Source organism: Coregonus lavaretus (genome assembly GCF_964263955.1).
Source record: "Coregonus lavaretus genome assembly, chromosome: 19".
NCBI classification, from domain to species: domain Eukaryota; kingdom Metazoa; phylum Chordata; class Actinopteri; order Salmoniformes; family Salmonidae; genus Coregonus; species Coregonus lavaretus.
Window position 1 is genome coordinate 48,572,608 of NC_140006.1, and position 16,026 is coordinate 48,588,633.

The 16,026-nt window shown below is 46.0% G+C and overlaps 1 protein-coding gene across 2 annotated transcripts in view; it reads left to right on the forward strand.

Moving 5' to 3' along the window:
- The window catches only part of LOC311146194 (E3 ubiquitin-protein ligase RING2-like), a 135,283-nt gene extending 119,587 nt beyond the window's left edge, over positions 1 to 15,696 (forward strand). For both annotated transcript variants that reach the window (XM_084182695.1, XM_084182696.1), the window contains 6 exons: positions 956 to 1,116; positions 2,991 to 3,206; positions 3,457 to 3,556; positions 4,279 to 4,454; positions 5,151 to 5,340; positions 14,404 to 15,696. In XM_084182695.1, coding sequence (XP_084038821.1) covers positions 956 to 1,116; positions 2,991 to 3,206; positions 3,457 to 3,556; positions 4,279 to 4,454; positions 5,151 to 5,340; positions 14,404 to 14,505 — 945 coding nt within the window. In that variant the 3' untranslated portion in view covers positions 14,506 to 15,696. The remainder of the gene's footprint in view (positions 1 to 955; positions 1,117 to 2,990; positions 3,207 to 3,456; positions 3,557 to 4,278; positions 4,455 to 5,150; positions 5,341 to 14,403) is intronic.
- Positions 15,697 to 16,026: the final 330 nt, after the last annotated feature.

Below are 16,026 nucleotides of genomic sequence, written 5' to 3' on the forward strand. Positions count from 1 at the left end.
CTAATCAACGGTAGGGCTGTGGTGGTAATACGGTCTAATCAACGGTAGGGCTGTGGTGGTAATACGGTCTAATCAACGGTAGGGCTGTGGCGGTAATACGGTCTAATCAACGGTAGGGCTGTGGTGGTAATACGGTCTAATCAACGGTAGGGCTGTGGTGGTAATACGGTCTAATCAACGGTAGGGCTGTGGCGGTAATACGGTCTAATCAACGGTAGGGCTGTGGCGGTAATACGGTCTAATCAACGGTAGGGCTGTGGCGGTAATACGGTCTAATCAACGGTAGGGCTGTGGTGGTAATACGGTCTAATCAACGGTAGGGCTGTGGCGGTAATACGGTATAATCAACGGTAGGGGTGTGGCGGTAATACGGTCTAATCAACGGTAGGGCTGTGGCGGTATTACGGTATAATCAAGTGTCTCCAATGGCTCACCATCTATCAGAGTGTATTGGTGGCAGTGAGCTCCTCTGGAAATCAATAGACATATCCTTAGTTTTGTTTACAAGTAGGAGCGGTCCATCCAAGAACCATCCAAGAAACTGCTCCACCACTGGGCCAGGGGGGCTGTCTTGGGGCCTACTGAGAGTTTGCACCTTAGGTCAATGGAATTGCTCCAGAGCGCTCCTAAACTCTGCCTAAATGGTGCTTCAGACGTGGTAAATCAAGTCTCTTATTATGATCAGTTACCCCTGTAGGAGGCCATAGAGAATATATGACCTGTACTGTAGGGTCATGGTTTGGTCTGTTTGTCCCCTGCAGGAGGCCATAGAGAATATATGACCTGTACTGTAGGGTCATGGTTTGGTCTGTTTGTCCCCTGCAGGAGGCCATAGAGAATATATGACCTGTACTGTAGGGTCATGGTTTGGTCTGTTTGTCCCCTGCAGGAGGCCATAGAGAATATATGACCTGTACTGTAGGGTCATGGTTTGGTCTGTTTGTCCCCTGTACAGGAGGCCATCACCGACGGCCTGGAGATAGCGGTGTCTCCCAGGAGCCTCCACAGTGAGCTGATGTGTCCCATCTGTCTGGACATGCTCAAGAACACCATGACAACCAAGGAGTGTCTGCACCGCTTCTGTGCCGACTGCATCATCACCGCCCTCAGATCAGGGTATGTTAGTATGTTCACTCAGTTTGAGTAAAAAACACCACCACATGCCACAACAACACCACCACATGCCACAACACCACCACCACATGCCACAACAACACCACCACATGCCACAACAACACCACCACATGCCACAACAACACCACCACATGCCACAACAACACCACCACATGCCACAACAACACCACCACATGCCACAACAACACCACCACATGCCACAACAACACCACCACATGCCACAACAACACCACCACATGCCGCAACAACACCACCACATGCCGCAACAACACCACCACATGCCGCAACAACACCACCACATGCCGCAACAACACCACCACATGCCGCAACAACACCACCACATGCCGCAACACCACCACCACATGCCGCAACACCACCACCACATGCCACAACACCACCACCACATGCCACAACACCACCACCACATGCCACAACACCACCACCACATGCCACAACACCACCACCACATGCCACAACACCACCACCACATGCCACAACAACACCACCACATGCCACAACAACACCACCACATGCCACAACAACACCACCACATGCCGCAACAACACCACCACATGCCGCAACAACACCACCACATGCCGCAACAACACCACCACATGCCGCAACAACACCACCACATGCCGCAACAACACCACCACATGCCGCAACAACACCACCACATGCCGCAACAACACCACCACATGCCGCAACAACACCACCACATGCCGCAACAACACCACCACATGCCGCAACAACACCACCACATGCCGCAACAACACCACCACATGCCGCAACAACACCACCACATGCCGCAACAACACCACCACATGCCGCAACAACACCACCACATGCCGCAACAACACCACCACATGCCGCAACACCACCACCACATGCCGCAACACCACCACCACATGCCGCAACACCACCACCACATGCCGCAACAACACCACCACATGCCGCAACAACACCACCACATGCCACTGTTGACACAATAACAACACCACCACATGCCACTGTTGACACAATAACAACACCACCACATGCCACTGTTGACACAATAACAACACCACCACATGCCACTGTTGACACAATTCTCTATTAGTTTTCTCTGACACTGATTACCCAGTGTCTGTGTCGATGACCCCAGTGTCTGTGTACGACCCCAGTGTCTGTGTACGACCCCAGTGTCTGTGTCGATGACCCCAGTGTCTGTGTCGATGACCCCAGTGTCTGTGTGGACGACCCCAGTGTCTGTGTCGACGACCCCAGTGTCTGTGTCGACGACCCCAGTGTCTGTGTCGACGACCCCAGTGTCTGTGTCGACGACCCCAGTGTCTGTGTACGACCCCAGTGTCTGTGTACGACCCCAGTGTCTGTGTCGATTGCCAAGTGTCTGTGTATTGCATTTATCAATGTCTACTAACCGTATCAAACGTCATGATCAACTGCTGATCACTTTAGTGACACAGGACATAATTACCTCAAGTTCTAACCTTGTTTCTCTCTCTGTCTCTCTGTGTGTGTTCGTTCTACCCAGCAACAAGGAATGCCCTACGTGCTAACTCTCTGTCTGTTCTACCCAGCAACAAGGAATGCCCTACGTGCTAACTCTCTGTCTGTTCTACCTAGCAACAAGGAATGCCCTACGTGCTAACTCTCTGTCTGTTCTACCTAGCAACAAGGAATGCCCTACGTGCTAACTCTCTGTCTGTTCTACCCAGCAACAAGGAATGCCCTACGTGCTAACTCTCTGTCTGTTCTACCCAGCAACAAGGAATGCCCTACGTGCTAACTCTCTGTCTGTTCTACCTAGCAACAAGGAATGCCCTACGTGCTAACTCTCTGTCTGTTCTACCCAGCAACAAGGAATGCCCTACGTGCAGAAAGAAGCTGGTGTCTAAACGATCCCTGCGGCCGGACCCTAACTTCGACGCCCTCATCAGTAAGATCTACCCCAGCAGAGATGAGTACGAGGCCCATCAGGAGAGGGTTCTGGCCCGCATCTCCAAACACAACAACCAGCAGGCCCTGTCCCACAGCATCGAGGAGGGCCTCAAGATACAGGCCAAGAACAGGTACTGTACCCTGACCCCTGACCTTTAACCCCTAATCCTGGCCCACAACATTGAAGAGGGCCTTCGATACAGGCCATGACTGTACTGCTAATCTTATCTCTATTTTCCCATTCAGGTGTCTCACCTCACCAATGTCAGAACAACTTACCCTGTGAATATGGTCAAATTAAATGTTACTTTATATAATGGAATTTAAATCATCTGACCTCTCTCTGCTCTTCCTTCCTCCCACCACTGGGTGTCACTCCAGGCTGCAGCGGGGGAAGAAGCACCAGCTGGAGAACGGGAGCGGGGCGGAGGACAACGGCGATTCCTCCCACTGCAGCAACGTCTCCGTCCACTCCAACCAGGTATTAGCACACCTTCATTCCCATGCAAGGTTGCAGAATTCCAGTAACATCCCCAAAATCCCGGTATGGGAAATTCCCGGTATCAGAAAAATAAAGCAGGAAATCCGGATTCCTCCAACCAGGATTTATTGAAAACCCGACTGGATTTGTGCAATCGTTTTCCCATGTCTATCAAATACCTAAACACAATCAGTAAAGTTGAGCTGTGTTAGTACATGTGTATTATGTATGTGGCTCTACGAGATGTGTATGACATGGGATGGGTAACGTGCAGGGTATTATTAACGGATTGTGTAGATGGGATGGGTAAGGTTTATTGTAAAGCAGGGGTGTAAATGTGTTATTGTAAAGCAGGGGTATAAATGTGTTATTGTAAAGCAGGGGTATAAATGTGTTATTGTAAAGCAGGGGTATAAATGTGTTATTGTAAATCAGGGGTATAAATGTGTTATTGTAAAGCAGGGGTATAAATGTGTTATTGTAAAGCAGGGGTATAAATGTGTTATTGTAAAGCAGGGGTATAAATGTGTTATTGTAAAGCAGGGGTATAAATGCATTCAAATGTACATTTTGTTGAGTAAATGACACCAGGAATTTTACAGCAGGATAGCCAGTCAGTGTCTTTTCCTCGTTAAAGCATCTTATCGCTTTAACATTTTATCCCCATGGTTGTATTCGGCGCATCTTTTTCCCCCAATAAATCAATCATTCAATCAAACCAGGAGGCGGGGCCGAGCATCAAGCGTACCAAGACATCAGATGACTCTGGTCTGGACATGGATAATGCTACAGAGAACGGAGGAGGAGGAGACCTGGCGATGGACGGGGCCAGCGAGATAGAGCTGGTGTTCTGCCCTCACCCTACGCTCATGGACAAGGAGGACACCGTGCAGACCAGGTGGGGAACTGAGGCTGAGTGGGATACAGGATGGATGGATGGATGGATGGATGGATGGATGGATAGATGGTTTGTTCCAGATACACAAATTGCACAATATTAAAGCTGCAATATGTACATTTTTGGGCGATTCGACCAAATTCTAACTGAAAGGATGTCTAGGAAGCGGTAGATCTGTTCTATGTGCTCTATTTCTATGGTTCCCGTTCTTAAGTTTTGCTTTTGCATCTTTTACTTTCGGTTTTCTACACCAGCTTCAAACAGCTGAAAATATAATATTGTTGGTTATGGAAAATATATTTCACAGCGGCTTAGATGGTGCAACGATTCTCTACACTATACTTGGTTGTTCTGTCACATAAACTGAAATTAGGCGAACTATTTAGAATTTTAGCAACCAGGAAACGGCGGAGCGATTTCTGCATAGTGCAGCTTTAAATCTTCCCAATGACTGGAGTAGTGTTGATCTTCTAATCTGCATAGGCATGTGTATTTGAAGCCTGTCTGTGAAAAACTGTGAGACTGTACCTGTGGACGTTTGGAAAGGATTCAAGACCAAGTTTAGATGGGGAAAGTTTAGTTGGGGAAAGTTTAGATGGTGAAAGTGTGTGTATATCTTTCTAAACCTCAGGTAATGTGTTGAGTTAGTGCCCAGGTTCATCAAGAAGTCTACTAATGCTAGTGTGTGTGTGGCAGTGTTGAGTTTGTTCCCAGGTACATCAAGACGTCAGGTAACGCCACAGTGGACCACCTGTCCAAGTACCTGGCGGTACGTCTGGCCCTGGAGGAACTGAGGAAGAATGGAGAGGCCAGCCCAATCAATGTAGACGCTGCCTCCGAGAAACAATACACCATCTACATCCCTACAGCCAACGGCCAGTTCACGGTAATAATACAATATATTACTACTACAACAAGAAAATAATTCCAGAAATGTATCATTAATGTGCAATTCATCTATAGGGTACATTTAGATTTTTCTTTCATTATTTTAGGCTATCTGAGGTTAAGGCCAAGCTTTAGGGCCTAACTTTACGCTTTAGGGCCTAACTTTACGCTTTAGGGCCTAACTTTACGCTTTAGGGCCTAACTTTACGCTTTAGGGCCTAACTTTACGCTTTAGGGCCTAACTTTACGCTTTAGGGCCTAACTTTACGCGTGCCAAATAGCCTACTCTTCAAACGCTTTTGGGAACGACCAGAAAACGTTAATATTGATCGAAAAAGTTATATGTCGGATTTTAATGAAATAAGAAAAATCAGAGAAATGGAGAGTTGAAAATAAAGAGAAGGGAGGTCCAGAACAGTCATCTAATGTTATAGAATGGAGGTCCAGAACAGTCATCTAATGTTATAGAATGGAGGTCCAGAACAGTCATCTAATGTTATAGAATGGAGGTCCAGAACAGTCATCTAATGTTATAGAATGGAGGTCCAGAACAGTCATCTAATGTTATAGAATGGAGGTCCAGAACAGTCATCTAATGTTATAGAATGGAGGTCCAGAACAGTCATCTAATGTTATAGAATGGAGGTCCAGAACAGTCATCTAATGTTTAGGAAAGATTAGGTGAAGTGGTAAAAGAGGATGCTAGCAGTGCTGCTGTGTTATGTGTGATGATAACCATCATGGGCTGTGCCACTAGAGATCCTGGTTCGAATCCAGGCTCTGTCGTAGCCGGCCGTGACAATTGGCCCAGTGTCGTCCAGGGTAGGGGAGGGAACGGCCGGCAGGGATGTAGCTCAGTTGGTAGAGCATGGCGTTTGCAACGCCAGGGTTGTGGGTTCGTTTCCCACGGGGGCCAGTATAAAAAATAAAAAAATAATGTATGCACTCATGTAAGTCGCTCTGGATAAGAGCGTCTGCTAAATGACTAAAATGTAAATAGGCACACACTCTAATCTCTCTGGTCACCCAGGTGACCTTTAGTCTAGTGTTTCTAATCACTCTGGTCACCCAGGTGACCTTTAGTCTAGTGTTTCTAATCACTCTGGTCACCCAGGTGACCTTTAGTCTAGTGTTGTTTCTAATCACTCTGGTCACCCAGGTGACCTTTAGTCTAGTGTTGTTTCTAATCACTCTGGTCACCCAGGTGACCTTTAGTCTAGTGTTTCTAATCACTCTGGTCACCCAGGTGACCTTTAGTCTAGTGTTGTTTCTAATCTCTCTGGTCACCCAGGTGACCTTTAGTCTAGTGTTTCTAATCACTCTGGTCACCCAGGTGACCTTTAGTCTAGTGTTTCTAATCACTCTGGTCACCCAGGTGACCTTTAGTCTAGTGTTTCTAATCACTCTGGTCACCCAGGTGACCTTTTAGTCTAGTGTTGTTTCTAATCACTCTGGTCACCCAGGTGACCTTTAGTCTAGTGTTTCTAATCACTCTGGTCACCCAGGTGACCTTTAGTCTAGTGTTGTTTCTAATCTCTCTGGTCACCCAGGTGACCTTTAGTCTAGTGTTTCTAATCACTCTGGTCACCCAGGTGACCTTTAGTCTAGTGTTTCTAATCACTCTGGTCACCCAGGTGACCTTTAGTCTAGTGTTTCTAATCACTCTGGTCACCCAGGTGACCTTTTAGTCTAGTGTTGTTTCTAATCACTCTGGTCACCCAGGTGACCTTTAGTCTAGTGTTGTTTCTAATCACTCTGGTCACCCAGGTGACCTTTAGTCTAGTGTTTCTAATCACTCTGGTCACCCAGGTGACCTTTAGTCAAGTGTTGTTTCTAATCACTCTGGTCACCCAGGTGACCTTTAGTCTAGTGTTTCTAATCACTCTGGTCACCCAGGTGACCTTTAGTCTAGTGTTTCTAATCACTCTGGTCACCCAGGTGACCTTTAGTCTAGTGTTTCTAATCTCTCTGGTCACCCAGGTGACCTTTAGTCTAGTGTTTCTAATCTCTGGTCACCCAGGTGACCTTTAGTCTAGTGTTTCTAATCACTCTGGTCACCCAGGTGACATTTAGTCTAGTGTTGTTTCTAATCTCTCTGGTCACCCAGGTGACCTTTAGTCTAGTGTTTCTAATCACTCTGGTCACCCAGGTGACCTTTAGTCTAGTGTTTCTAATCACTCTGGTCACCCAGGTGACCTTTAGTCTAGTGTTTCTAATCTCTGGTCACCCAGGTGACCTTTAGTCTAGTGTTTCTAATCACTCTGGTCACCCAGGTGACCTTTTAGTCTAGTGTTGTTTCTAATCACTCTGGTCACCCAGGTGACCTTTAGTCTAGTGTTGTTTCTAATCACTCTGGTCACCCAGGTGACCTTTAGTCTAGTGTTTCTAATCACTCTGGTCACCCAGGTGACCTTTAGTCTAGTGTTTCTAATCACTCTGGTCACCCAGGTGACCTTTAGTCTAGTGTTTCTAATCTCTGGTCACCCAGGTGACCTTTAGTCTAGTGTTTCTAATCACTCTGGTCACCCAGGTGACATTTAGTCTAGTGTTGTTTCTAATCTCTCTGGTCACCCAGGTGACCTTTAGTCTAGTGTTTCTAATCACTCTGGTCACCCAGGTGACCTTTAGTCTAGTGTTTCTAATCACTCTGGTCACCCAGGTGACCTTTAGTCTAGTGTTGTTTCTAATCTCTCTGGTCACCCAGGTGACCTTTAGTCTAGTGTTTCTAATCACTCTGGTCACCCAGGTGACCTTTAGTCTAGTGTTTCTAATCACTCTGGTCACCCAGGTGACCTTTAGTCTAGTGTTTCTAATCACTCTGGTCACCCAGGTGACATTTAGTCTAGTGTTGTTTCTAATCTCTCTGGTCACCCAGGTGACCTTTAGTCTAGTGTTTCTAATCACTCTGGTCACCCAGGTGACCTTTAGTCTAGTGTTTCTAATCACTCTGGTCACCCAGGTGACCTTTAGTCTAGTGTTTCTAATCACTCTGGTCACCCAGGTGACCTTTTAGTCTAGTGTTGTTTCTAATCGCTCTGGTCACCCAGGTGACCTTTAGTCTAGTGTTGTTTCTAATCACTCTGGTCACCCAGGTGACCTTTAGTCTAGTGTTTCTAATCACTCTGGTCACCCAGGTGACCTTTAGTCTAGTGTTTCTAATCACTCTGGTCACCCAGGTGACCTTTAGTCTAGTGTTTCTAATCACTCTGGTCACCCAGGTGACCTTTAGTCTAGTGTTGTTTCTAATCACTCTGGTCACCCAGGTGACCTTTAGTCTAGTGTTTCTAATCTCTGGTCACCCAGGTGACCTTTAGTCTAGTGTTTCTAATCACTCTGGTCACCCAGGTGACCTTTAGTCTAGTGTTGTTTCTAATCACTCTGGTCACCCAGGTGACCTTTAGTCTAGTGTTTTCTAATCACTCTGGTCACCCAGGTGACCTTTAGTCTAGTGTTTCTAATCACTCTGGTCACCCAGGTGACCTTTAGTCTAGTGTTTCTAATCACTCTGGTCACCCAGGTGACCTTTTAGTCTAGTGTTGTTTCTAATCACTCTGGTCACCCAGGTGACCTTTAGTCTAGTGTTGTTTCTAATCACTCTGGTCACCCAGGTGACCTTTAGTCTAGTGTTTCTAATCACTCTGGTCACCCAGGTGACCTTTAGTCTAGTGTTTCTAATCACTCTGGTCACCCAGGTGACCTTTAGTCTAGTGTTTCTAATCACTCTGGTCACCCAGGTGACCTTTAGTCTAGTGTTGTTTCTAATCACTCTGGTCACCCAGGTGACCTTTAGTCTAGTGTTGTTCTAATCACTCTGGTCACCCAGGTGACCTTTAGTCTAGTGTTTCTAATCACTCTGGTCACCCAGGTGACCTTTAGTCTAGTGTGTTTCTAATCACTCTGGTCACCCAGGTGACCTTTAGTCTAGTGTTTCTAATCACTCTGGTCACCCAGGTGACCTTAGTCTAGTGTTTCTAATCACTCTGGTCACCCAGGTGACCTTTAGTCTAGTGTTTCTAATCACTCTGGTCACCCAGGTGACCTTTAGTCTAGTGTGTTTCTAATCACTCTGGTCACCCAGGTGACCTTTAGTCTAGTGTTTCTAATCACTCTGGTCACCCAGGTGACCTTTAGTCTAGTGTTGTTTCTAATCACTCTGGTCACCCAGGTGACCTTTTAGTCTAGTGTTGTTCTAATCACTCTGGTCACCCAGGTGACCTTTAGTCTAGTGTTTTCTAATCACTCTGGTCACCCAGGTGACCTTTAGTCTAGTGTTTCTAATCACTCTGGTCACCCAGGTGACCTTTAGTCTAGTGTTGTTTCTAATCTCTCTGGTCACCCAGGTGACCTTTTAGTCTAGTGTTTTCTAATCACTCTGGTCACCCAGGTGACCTTTAGTCTAGTGTTTCTAATCACTCTGGTCACCCAGGTGACCTTTAGTCTAGTGTTTCTAATCACTCTGGTCACCCAGGTGACCTTTAGTCTAGTGTTTCTAATCACTCTGGTCACCCAGGTGACCTTTAGTCTAGTGTTTCTAATCACTCTGGTCACCCAGGTGACCTTTAGTCTAGTGTTGTTTCTAATCACTCTGGTCACCCAGGTGACCTTTAGTCTAGTGTTTCTAATCTCTGGTCACCCAGGTGACCTTTAGTCTAGTGTTTCTAATCACTCTGGTCACCCAGGTGACCTTTAGTCTAGTGTTGTTTCTAATCACTCTGGTCACCCAGGTGACCTTTAGTCTAGTGTTGTTTCTAATCTCTCTGGTCACCCAGGTGACCTTTAGTGTAGTGTTTTCTAATCACTCTGGTCACCCAGGTGACCTTTAGTCTAGTGTTCTAATCACTCTGGTCACCCAGGGACCTTTAGTTAGTGTTTCTAATCACTCTGGTCACCCAGGTGACCTTTAGTCTAGTGTTGTTTCTAATCACTCTGGTCACCCAGGTGACCTTTAGTCTAGTGTTTCTAATCACTCTGGTCACCCAGGTGACCTTTAGTCTAGTGTTTCTAATCACTCTGGTCACCCAGGTGACCTTTAGTCTAGTGTTTCTAATCACTCTGGTCACCCAGGTGACCTTTTAGTCTAGTGTTGTTTCTAATCACTCTGGTCACCCAGGTGACCTTTAGTCTAGTGTTGTTCTAATCACTCTGGTCACCCAGGTGACCTTTAGTCTAGTGTTTCTAATCACTCTGGTCACCCAGGTGACCTTTAGTCAAGTGTTGTTTCTAATCACTCTGGTCACCCAGGTGACCTTTAGTCTAGTGTTTCTAATCACTCTGGTCACCCAGGTGACCTTTTAGTCTAGTGTTGTTTCTAATCGCTCTGGTCACCCAGGTGACCTTTAGTCTAGTGTTGTTTCTAATCACTCTGGTCACCCAGGTGACCTTAGTCTAGGTGTTTCTAATCACTCTGGTCACCCAGGTGACCTTTAGTCTAGTGTTTCTAATCACTCTGGTCACCCAGGTGACCTTTAGTCTAGTGTTTCTAATCACTCTGGTCACCCAGGTGACCTTTAGTCTAGTGTTGTTTCTAATCACTCTGGTCACCCAGGTGACCTTTAGTCTAGTGTTCTAATCTCTGGTCACCCAGGTGACCTTTAGTCTAGTGTTTCTAATCACTCTGGTCACCCAGGTGACCTTTAGTCTAGTGTTGTTTCTAATCACTCTGGTCACCAGGTGACCTTTAGTCTAGTGTTGTTCTAATCTCTCTGGTCACCCAGGTGACCTTTAGTGTAGTGTTTCTAATCACTCTGGTCACCCAGGTGACCTTTAGTCTAGTGTTTCTAATCACTCTGGTCACCCAGGTGACCTTTTAGTCTAGTGTTGTTTCTAATCACTCTGGTCACCCAGGTGACCTTTAGTCTAGTGTTGTTTCTAATCACTCTGGTCACCCAGGTGACCTTTAGTCTAGTGTTTCTAATCACTCTGGTCACCCAGGTGACCTTTAGTCTAGTGTTTCTAATCACTCTGGTCACCCAGGTGACCTTTAGTCTAGTGTTTCTAATCACTCTGGTCACCCAGGTGACCTTTTAGTCTAGTGTTGTTTCTAATCACTCTGGTCACCCAGGTGACCTTTAGTCTAGTGTTGTTTCTAATCACTCTGGTCACCCAGGTGACCTTTAGTCTAGTGTTTCTAATCACTCTGGTCACCCAGGTGACCTTTAGTCAAGTGTTGTTTCTAATCACTCTGGTCACCCAGGTGACCTTTAGTCTAGTGTTTCTAATCACTCTGGTCACCCAGGTGACCTTTAGTCTAGTGTTTCTAATCACTCTGGTCACCCAGGTGACCTTTAGTCTAGTGTTTCTAATCACTCTGGTCACCCAGGTGACCTTTAGTCTAGTGTTGTTTCTAATCACTCTGGTCACCCAGGTGACCTTTAGTCTAGTGTTTCTAATCACTCTGGTCACCCAGGTGACCTTTAGTCAAGTGTTGTTTCTAATCACTCTGGTCACCCAGGTGACCTTTAGTCTAGTGTTTCTAATCACTCTGGTCACCCAGGTGACCTTTAGTCTAGTGTTTCTAATCACTCTGGTCACCCAGGTGACCTTTAGTCTAGTGTTTCTAATCTCTCTGGTCACCCAGGTGACCTTTAGTCTAGTGTTTCTAATCTCTGGTCACCCAGGTGACCTTTAGTCTAGTGTTTCTAATCACTCTGGTCACCCAGGTGACATTTAGTCTAGTGTTTCTAATCACTCTGGTCACCCAGGTGACATTTAGTCTAGTGTTGTTTCTAATCTCTCTGGTCACCCAGGTGACCTTTAGTCTAGTGTTTCTAATCACTCTGGTCACCCAGGTGACCTTTAGTCTAGTGTTTCTAATCACTCTGGTCACCCAGGTGACCTTTAGTCTAGTGTTTCTAATCACTCTGGTCACCCAGGTGACCTTTTAGTCTAGTGTTGTTTCTAATCACTCTGGTCACCCAGGTGACCTTTAGTCTAGTGTTGTTTCTAATCACTCTGGTCACCCAGGTGACCTTTAGTCTAGTGTTTCTAATCACTCTGGTCACCCAGGTGACCTTTAGTCTAGTGTTTCTAATCACTCTGGTCACCCAGGTGACCTTTAGTCTAGTGTTTCTAATCACTCTGGTCACCCAGGTGACCTTTAGTCTAGTGTTTCTAATCACTCTGGTCACCCAGGTGACCTTTAGTCTAGTGTTTCTAATCACTCTGGTCACCCAGGTGACCTTTAGTCTAGTGTTGTTTCTAATCACTCTGGTCACCCAGGTGACCTTTAGTCTAGTGTTTCTAATCTCTGGTCACCCAGGTGACCTTTAGTCTAGTGTTTCTAATCACTCTGGTCACCCAGGTGACCTTTAGTCTAGTGTTTCTAATCACTCTGGTCACCCAGGTGACCTTTAGTCTAGTGTTGTTTCTAATCTCTCTGGTCACCCAGGTGACCTTTAGTGTAGTGTTTCTAATCACTCTGGTCACCCAGGTGACCTTTAGTCTAGTGTTTCTAATCACTCTGGTCACCCAGGTGACCTTTAGTCTAGTGTTTCTAATCACTCTGGTCACCCAGGTGACATTTAGTCTAGTGTTGTTTCTAATCTCTCTGGTCACCCAGGTGACCTTTAGTCTAGTGTTTCTAATCACTCTGGTCACCCAGGTGACCTTTAGTCTAGTGTTTCTAATCACTCTGGTCACCCAGGTGACCTTTAGTCTAGTGTTTCTAATCACTCTGGTCAACCAGGTGACCTTTTAGTCTAGTGTTGTTTCTAATCGCTCTGGTCACCCAGGTGACCTTTAGTCTAGTGTTGTTTCTAATCACTCTGGTCACCCAGGTGACCTTTAGTCTAGTGTTTCTAATCACTCTGGTCACCCAGGTGACCTTTAGTCTAGTGTTTCTAATCACTGGTCACCCAGGTGACCTTTAGTCTAGTGTTTCTAATCACTCTGGTCACCCAGGTGACCTTTAGTCTAGTGTTTCTAATCACTCTGGTCACCCAGGTGACCTTTAGTCTAGTGTTGTTTCTAATCACTCTGGTCACCCAGGTGACCTTTAGTCTAGTGTTTCTAATCTCTGGTCACCCAGGTGACCTTTAGTCTAGTGTTGTTTCTAATCACTCTGGTCACCCAGGTGACCTTTAGTCTAGTGTTGTTTCTAATCTCTCTGGTCACCCAGGTGACCTTTAGTGTAGTGTTTCTAATCACTCTGGTCACCCAGGTGACCTTTAGTCTAGTGTTTCTAATCACTCTGGTCACCCAGGTGACCTTTTAGTCTAGTGTTGTTTCTAATCACTCTGGTCACCCAGGTGACCTTTAGTCTAGTGTTGTTTCTAATCACTCTGGTCACCCAGGTGACCTTTAGTCTAGTGTTTCTAATCACTCTGGTCACCCAGGTGACCTTTAGTCTAGTGTTTCTAATCACTCTGGTCACCCAGGTGACCTTTAGTCTAGTGTTTCTAATCACTCTGGTCACCCAGGTGACCTTTTAGTCTAGTGTTGTTTCTAATCACTCTGGTCACCCAGGTGACCTTTAGTCTAGTGTTGTTTCTAATCACTCTGGTCACCCAGGTGACCTTTAGTCTAGTGTTTCTAATCACTCTGGTCACCCAGGTGACCTTTAGTCAAGTGTTGTTTCTAATCACTCTGGTCACCCAGGTGACCTTTAGTCTAGTGTTTCTAATCACTCTGGTCACCCAGGTGACCTTTAGTCTAGTGTTTCTAATCACTCTGGTCACCCAGGTGACCTTTAGTCTAGTGTTTCTAATCTCTCTGGTCACCCAGGTGACCTTTAGTCTAGTGTTTCTAATCACTCTGGTCACCCAGGTGACCTTTAGTCTAGTGTTTCTAATCACTCTGGTCACCCAGGTGACCTTTAGTCTAGTGTTTCTAATCACTCTGGTCACCCAGGTGACCTTTAGTCTAATGTTGTTTCTAAACACTCTGGTCACCCAGGTGACCTTTAGTCTAGTGTTTCTAATCACTCTGGTCACCCAGGTGACCTTTAGTCTAATGTTGTTTCTAAACACTCTGGTCACCCAGGTGACCTTTAGTCTAGTGTTGTTTCTAAACACTCTGGTCTGAAGGACGATCAATCAGTCAATGCTCTCTGTCGGTCCTCTAGGTGCTGAACGGGTCTTTCTCTCTGGAGCTTGTCAGTGAGAAGTACTGGAAGGTCAACAAGCCCATGGAGCTGTACTTCGCCCCCACAAAGGAGCACAAGTAGACCACCTGGAGTACCATTTGGGACACAGACCTGGACAAGACCTGCCAGGAGGACGAGACCTGCCAGGAGGACGAGACCTGCCAGGAGGAGGAGTCTAATGGAGACTATGGACTGATCCCCCCCCCCTCTACATCTCTCTGATCTCTACATCTCTCTCTCTCTGATCTCTACATCTCCCTCTCTCTGATCTCTCTCTCTGATATCTACATCTCTCTCTGATCTCTCTCTCTGATATCTACATCTCTCTCTGATCTCTCTCTCTGATATCTACATCTCTCTCTCTCTGATCTCTACATCTCCCTCTCTCTGATCTCTCTCTGATCTCTACATCTCTCTCTCTCTCTGATCTCTACATCTCTCTCTCTCTGATATCTACATCTCCCTCTCTGATCTCTACATCTCTCTCTCTCTGATATCTACATCTCTCTCTCTCTGATCTCTACATCTCTCTCTCTCTGATCTCTACATCTCTCTCTCTCTGATCTCTACATCTCTCTCTCTCTGATATCTACATCTCTCTCTCTCTGATATCTACATCTCTCCCTCTCTGATCTCTACATCTCTCTCTCTCTGATATCTACATCTCTCTCTCTCTGATCTCTACATCTCTCTCTCTCTGATCTCTACATCTCTCTCTCTCTGATATCTACATCTCTCTCTCTCTGATATCTACATCTCTCCCTCTCTGATCTCTACATCTCTCTCTCTGATCTCTACATCTCTCTCTCTCTGATATCTACATCTCTCTCTCTCTGATATCTACATCTCTCCCTCTCTGATATCTACATCTCTCTCTCTCTGATCTCTACATCTCTCTCTGATCTCTACATCTCTCTCTCTCTGATCTCTCTCTCTCTGATCTCTACATCTCCCTCTCTGATCTCCACATCTCTCTCTCTCTGATCTCTACATCTCTCTCTCTCTGATCTCTACATCTCTCTCTCTCTGATCTCTACATCTCCCTCTGATCTCTACATCTCTCTCCCTCTGATCTCTACATCTCTCTCTCTGATCTCTACATTTCTCTCTCTCTGATCTCTACATCTCCCTCTGATCTCTACATCTCCCTCTGATCTCTACATCTCTCTCTCTCTGATCTCTACATCTCTCTCTCTCTGATCTCTACATCTCCCTCTCTGATCTCTACATCTCTCTCTCTGATCTCTCTCTCTCTGATCTCCCTCTCTCTGATCTCTATATCTCTCCTCTGATCTCTCTCTCTCTGATCTCTACATCTCCCTCTGATCTCTACATCTCCCTCTCTGATCTCTCTCTCTCTGATCTCTACATCTCTCTCTCTCTGATCTCTACATCTCTCTCTGATCTCTACATCTCTCCCTCTCTGATCTCTCTCTCTCTCTGATCTCTACATCTCCCTCTGATCTCTACATCTCCCTCTCTGATCTCTCTCTCTGATCTCTACATCTCTCTCTCTGATATCTACATCTCTCTCTCTCTGATCTCTACATCTCTCTCTCTCTGATATCTACATCTCTCGCTCTCTGATCTCTACATCTCTCT